This window comes from Rhipicephalus microplus, unplaced genomic scaffold, assembly GCF_043290135.1.
Source record: "Rhipicephalus microplus isolate Deutch F79 unplaced genomic scaffold, USDA_Rmic scaffold_24, whole genome shotgun sequence".
Taxonomy (NCBI): domain Eukaryota; kingdom Metazoa; phylum Arthropoda; class Arachnida; order Ixodida; family Ixodidae; genus Rhipicephalus; species Rhipicephalus microplus.
In genome coordinates, this window is record NW_027464597.1 from 320,178 (window position 1) to 327,265 (window position 7,088).

Sequence of the window (7,088 nt, forward strand, 5' to 3'; positions counted from 1 at the left end):
GCGAGCGCTGACTAACAAACATAGCTTTTAAAATTACCCAGCTAGCACAAATGTAACAAAAAACTGCTTTGTAGTGGATTGGCATAACCGAAATGATCGTCTTGTGACGTTGTAATTGGGTGCCTAAAATCTGTTTGTCTGTGTGCATTTAAAATGAAGGAAAACTGCAAAAGACAATACAAAACAGATATTCCATCGCATAGGGACAAAACACAAGCACAGAAGACAACTACGCGAGCACTGACTAACAAAATATAGCTTGTTAGAATCACCCAGATAGCACAAAAGTAACAAAAAACGGCTTCGTAGTGGATTAGCACATCCGAAAAGAACGTCTTGTGACGTTGTTTTTGGGTGCTTAAGATCAGTTCGTCTGTGCGCTTTCAAAATCAAGTTAAACTTCAAAAGACAATACAAAAGATAAATTTGATTGCATAAGGACAAAACACAGGCACAGAAGACAACTACGTGAGCGCTGACTAACAAATTATAGCTTGTTAGAATTACACAGCTAGTACAAAAAAACTGCTTCGTGACATAATGGCATATGCGAAACGAACGTCTTGTGAAGTTGTTTTTGTGTGCCTAAAATCTGTTCGTCTGTGCGCTTTTAAAATGAAGGAAAACTTCAAAAGACCATACAAAACAATCATTTGATCGCATAGGGACGAAACACAAGCCCGAAAGACAACTACGCGAGCACTGACTAACAAAATATAGCTTGTTAGAATTACCCAGTTAGCACAAAAGTAACAAAAAACTGCTTCGTAGTGCATTGGCATATCCGAAATGAACGCCTTGTGAAGTTGTTTTTGGGTGCTGAATATCTGTTCGTCTGTGCGCTTTCAACTGAAGGAAAACTTCAAAAGAGAATACAAAACATAAATTTAATCGCATCAAGACGAAACACTAGCACAGAAGACAACTACGCGAGCGCTGACTAACAAATTATAGCTTTTAGAATTACCCAGCTAGCACAAAAGTAACAAAAAACTGCTTCGTAGTGGATTGGCATAACCGAAATGATCGTCTTCTGACGTTGTATTTTGGTGCCTAAAATCTGTTCGTCTGTGTGCATTTAAAAGGAAGGAAAACTGCAAAAGACAATACAAAACAGATATTTCATCGCATAAGGACAAAACACAAGCACAGAAGACAACTACGCGAGCACTGACTAACAAAATATAGCTTGTTAGAATTACCCAGATAGCACAAAAGTAACAAAAACTGCTTCGTTACGCATCGGAATATCTGAAACGAACGTCTTGTGACGTTGTTTTGGGGTGCTTAAAATCTGGGGCCGGATTCACAAAACTCACTTACGAAAACATTTTTGCGCAAGAGAAATTTCGTTGCGTAAGTCGATTCACGAAACGAAAAAACGTCGTAAGAGGCCATCGTTGTCACATCGGCCGCTGCAAATAAAGCGCGCTTTGACTGCCCGGGAACATGTCAGCGATGGTGATGCAGTTGCTATATTTGCTTACGTCACCAAAAAGTGCTCGTAAGTGGATTCACGAAGCGAAATTGTGCGTAAAAACAGCATGGCCGAGAGAAAATCCTAAGAGTGGTCCGGACCACTCTTAGGAACATTGTGGCTACTTAGAACCTGCTGCCGCGGCGGTATACTTTGGTGCCCTGGCTGGTTTTGAGTTAATTCACGCCCATTTAGGGCTGCCTGATGACTGCTGGTGCGTTTTTATTTCTTTCGGCGCTTTGAGCTTCGCGTGTTGTTTCCCTTGTACGCAGTGGATGGTGTTGACAACCACCATCGTCCAATAAGTTCGAAGTCACAGTAATTGAAGAATTCTATTGGGCGTCAATGGCATAAAACTACGCATGTACAGATTTGTTGTTGGATGAAAACCAATGTGATATGTGAATGGTGAATGGTCGGTGCATTCGAACGCGGCATCGCATAGGATCAACCTTATTTGTTATTTTGTTGTGTTGCGCCCCATCTCATCCACTTAAAAGTGCGACTCGAGATCCTTGCCTCATTGGTGGAAATTACCACCAAAGAGGTTAATGGGAGCACATTCTTTGCACGCTATTGGAAATAAAAATGGGAGGAAGTTTTCAGTGAGTGGTTCATAAAGTTTGTGCTGTAGTGTACTTTCATTGGCTCTAACTGTCCAATGGTTGCGATCTCTGAAATAAAGCTGTCAATACACTTTGGGACGATCTGGAACAAGGCGTACTTTGTAAACCAAAGCGTATTAGGGCTGTGGGTGATAACGCATGGAACAACAAACAAATCATGCATCTTCACCTTCACTGTTCAGACACCGATATGGACCGTGCAAATATGGCAAGCAATCGGAATGAAATGACCCTAGTAACTTTGTATGACACCGAAATTGTGCAAACCCTCACGATTCTGGAGCAAACCTTGGCTGAATTTATCCCTGCGTCAATTACCAGCCATTTAACTTGGCGCACGAACATCATTCAAAGGTAGAGCGAGCCACTGACATGTATTTTGTGCGACGCAGCGACCACTTGACCTGAGGATAATAGCGTTGCGAAGGCGAATCCCCTGTCGCATGCTCTGATCGAAGCAGACGACAAACGCGAGCAGACGACGGCTTGGCCGACAGGCAAAGCTTGTGATTGGTTTTGAAGCAATACCCTCTACATCAGCTCACTCCGTGACGTTGACAAAACACTTCTTTCATCTGGCACGCCTGTCCTGTTCGTCATATCACCCCCCTCGTACATAAGAGAAAATTTTTTCACGCCGTGAAAATAGTGCAAGTACTTTCTAAGAGCTATCTTATGTGCTGCGCAGTAGTCGAAAACAACATGGCGTCGTAAACAGCATATCGGTCAGTGCGACTTTCAGCAAACGCTTCTCGCACGAGTTACTTCAGCGTTTGACCGGATGTGTTGTGATTACAGCAGCTCTTTCGGTGAGTGTAAGCAGTGCGGAAAGCTGTGGCAGTGCAATGGTGTACGATGAAGCGCAGCGAAGCCTGTGCGTCGGTGTGGTTATCAAGCGGGGATCGGCGTCGATGTATCGACGTCAACTAGCACTCGAGAAGCCTGCAGTGTGTGTTTGTGTGCCGGTAACAGTTCGTTCGCTTGACTTTCCAGTCTCTCTGTTGGGTGCTGTGCGACATTTCGGACTGAAAGCGTTTTGACACGTTACTTGAGTGACCCCAAGTAAGTACGGAAACGTATGAACTACGCGCTCGGTTCTTGCTTCGCCACTAGTTAGCCCATACGCTTCTATTTACTTGAGAGCAATGTACTGTTCGGGAGTGAAATGATGTTCGTTGTGAACAGTGGTGCTGTGTTGACGTTCCAAGACTTGTGAACAAGCTGTTCTAGTCTGACCGAAAATTGAAAGACAGCGTTGATAACTGTTTTGCCCTGCGAAGTTGTGGTGGGGCAGCTTGGCGCTTTTGTTTGTTAAGTCGTCACTTCTCCTTTTTGTGATAACCATAGTCCTAGCGCTGTGATGTGATCAACCAAAACTGCGAAATGCTACATTTTGTTGTGGATCGTGTTACTTTGGAAGCGCGCCTAGACTGTTCTTCTGTAACAACTTGAGAGTTCTATGTGGCAGCGAGAGCCCGTGAACGTCAAGCTTCCCTCCGGCCCCCAGACCTAGCGCTGTGATGTGATCAACCAAAGCTGCGAGATGCTACATTCTGTTGTGGATCGTGTTACTTTGGAAGCGCGCCTAGACTGTTCTTCGGTAACAACTTGAGAGTTCTATGTGGAAGCAAAAGCCCGTGAACGTCAAGCTTCCCTCCGGCCCCCAGACCTAGCGCTGTGATGTGATCAACCAAAGCTGCGAGATGCTACATTCTGTTGTGGATCGTGTTACTTTGGAAGCGCGCCTAGACTGTTCTTCGGTAACAACTTGAGAGTTCTATGTGGAAGCAAAAGCCCGTGAACGTCAAGCTTCCCTCCGGCCCCCAGACCTAGCGCTGTGATGTGATCAACCAAAGCTGCGAGATGCTACATTCTGTTGTGGATCGTGTTACTTTGGAAGCGCGCCTAGACTGTTCTTCGGTAACAACTTGAGAGTTCTATGTGGAAGCAAAAGCCCGTGAACGTCAAGCTTCCCTCCGGCCCCAAGAAAAAGCAAAGATTTCACCGGTTCCTTGCTTTGGATGAAGTTCTAGGCCAGTATCGCCTAACTACAGGTTTCCGAGTTCGTCTGGCCATCGTTTTTCACGGCACTAGAACGTTGAGAACAGCCGGTCATGGCCAGTTCTTACACTTTATCAATGGACGTGCACGCCTGGCCAGCCCTTCATTGCTGTCATTGGCAGCTTCCAGTCTGCAGATGCCCTTTGCCTGTTGGCCGTACTTGGTTCCTCATGACACCGACGGCTACTAAATGTTGCTATCGGTGAGTACACCTTGCAGAACTAAATTTCACCGGTACTATTTTCACGCAGTTCTATAAAGTGTGCTAGTTTTTAAGCCCATCAGATGTAATGTTTCTCTATGGTAAGTTGAAGCATGAAAACTTTACTACTACTGTTATATACATATATTATGGAGCAAATACATAAAAAGTTTTTCTGATTTGATACAAGTGAGCTCTTGTTTGATTATGAGGTTGGGCCTGTCGATTGACCACGTTTGATAGTTGGAAAGTTAATGTGAATTTATTTTTCAGGAGCCAGGTTGCACTTAAAAAATTATGTTATTTTGGAAAAGTTGTTCTATAGACGATTACCACTGTGGTAGTACTATACTTCAGTAGAACATATATATTGCGGTACGTAAATTTTACATGAGGCTTCAGTTTATTTTAAAGTGAATATAGCAGATTTTGGTCACTTTGACGAAGTGATAGCTTCCTCAATTAAGTATTAGAAGTGAGTGCTTTTAATGATTGTTTTTAATTAAATATCTCGTTTATGGCTCTTCACAGATCGCAGAGATTGGTTTGTTAAGGTCCTGTGATCCATCGGTTGCACATTCTGGCACATCAATCCTCATCATTACTTGGAGAACTGTACAAAAATAGGAAGGACACGTTCTCCCTAACTGTGCAAGCCTATGTCACTGCTGGGACTGTTATCATTCAGCGGATGTGGCGTGGAAGCATGCATGGCAGCCTCATCTGGAAGGACTGCAATCTGCTTGGGAGCTTCGAGGGCACAAAACTGCCTAACGTCTGGCTGCAAGGTTAGTTTTTATTTAATACAAACGATTACGTGAACACCACTTACTGTGCACAAATTGAAAACCCAAGCATGGTTGCTTTCAGTGGATACCTGTAATATTCTTACACATAATTCTTATTCAACATTTATAGAACTAAATTGCAAGATAATTGAGAATCTTGAAAGCTGAAAGCCTGCAGCTTATGAATGAAACTCCAATAATCTGAGACTCAAAAGCTTGTGCTTTGAAACGAGCACAAATACTTTGATTCCTTATTGAGCTCTCGAGCTTGTGACTCCCTCTGTGGATCAAGTGCTCTGGAAGGAAATAGCAAGTGGGTGAAAATTGCCTGGCTGTTCACAACTTGCAAGGAGAAAGACCTATTGAAGAAGCCTCAGATGACATAGGGCCAGTAACTGCATCTTTTACCTAATGTAGCTTTTTCTCTCTCAGTGCTGTTGCTTGTGTTTCAGCCGAACATGTTCACCACGATTGCATAGTGATATATATTTTTCTACAAATTGTACCTGACCTAAGTATGCATTGTTGATCTCTAAAGGTGACGTTCAGTGTGTTTCAAAGCCATGGCTTCTCATTTCTCTGTCTGTGGCTAGCCTATTTCAGCAGCAGAGCGATGCAGCTAGCACACACGCAATCCAAGTCATGGAGCGCTCCTTTGGTGTTCTGTGCAGGACGCAGCATATCCATCCGGCAAGGCACTGGTATCAACAATAATGGTGAGTGTTGGTGGCACCTGTAGGAGCCCGTTGTGTTTGTTGCGTATGATTATTTCCCCTGATGAAGTGCAATTTTGAAAGGTTTTCTTCATTTAGAATAACAGATGTCAGCCACAAGCACACTCATAATCCACAAGTTCTTTGTGTCTTCTAGACTGCCCATTTGCTCCTATATGTGGTATGGTGAGCTGGTTATGTTATACAGCCTTAAAATTATGAACATTGGCTGTTGTGTTGTAATGCAGTCTAACTTGTGTTTCTTATTGAAGTTATTTGTGGTCTACTTCTCGCATTTAGTGTAAAGTCGAAGTAGAAGAAACTCTATTGGCTTTTTATGCCTGTCAGAAGTTTCATGTCTTCATCTATAACATTGTAGTTTTGCTCTTGTATCATATTAAATATATTTTCAGTCTTCACTGTTTGTGTGTGTGTGTGTGTGTGTGTTGAGGCTTGTCATTGGCTTCTGAAAATACAATATCTGTAAATATGAGCACATGATTGACAACTATACACTCTTGCATGTAGCATGGTTGTAACAATGATCTGTACTTTTCTAAGTTCCAGCAGTAACAAGGGGTTCGGTGCTCCACGGTCATGAACAGTGTATCAAGAACAGAGCACAGAAGACCAACAAGTTTAAAGGGACTGCCAGTGACTGTTCTCCTGCTCAAAGTTTACTACAGTAGAAAGAGCACATTGTGATGTCAGGAGCAGCTGCTGCTTAACTTCTTAGCAGTGCATTATTCAGCAGTTCATTTGCTTGCATTCGAAATTAATTAAATTTTGCATGGAAGATACCAAACTATGACACTAAGTTAAAGGCTGCTGTAGTGTTAGTGGGCAAATATTTTTGAGCTGAAGTTTTTAACATGTGTGTAAGTGCCTGCGTGCCTCTACATTTACATGCCAGAAATCACAGCATCTATGGTCGCCAATGGTAACTGTGTTTGCATTCTTTGTAGTGCAAGAAGTAAATCCATGGATTCAGTAATCATGTACTTAGTCGATGTAATCCTTCAGTGTACACTCATTTGTATAGCACCAATGATGCCATGAGTGTATAAGCTCTGGGAAGTGAATCTATGTGAATTATTTTATTTGGAAGGAAGAGGATCATCACTACTCCTAGTATATCTTAACAGTAGATTTTAGTGCTTGGGTATTATCCCACTGCCTATCCGTCCTTCAACAGTCTACTTATCTACTGTGTAAGTGTAA

The 7,088-nt window shown here is 42.8% G+C and overlaps 1 protein-coding gene across 1 annotated transcript; it reads left to right on the forward strand.

Annotated features, from left to right (window-relative positions):
* The first annotated feature begins 4,985 nt into the window (after positions 1-4,985).
* Positions 4,986-6,706, forward strand: LOC142786460 (uncharacterized). The gene is made up of 3 exons (XM_075884165.1): positions 4,986-5,154; positions 5,748-5,870; positions 6,429-6,706. The coding sequence occupies exons 1-3, from the start codon at positions 5,058-5,060 to the stop codon at positions 6,554-6,556; spliced, it is 348 nt and encodes a 115-aa protein (XP_075740280.1). The 5' UTR covers positions 4,986-5,057; the 3' UTR covers positions 6,557-6,706.
* The last annotated feature ends 382 nt before the right edge of the window (positions 6,707-7,088 follow it).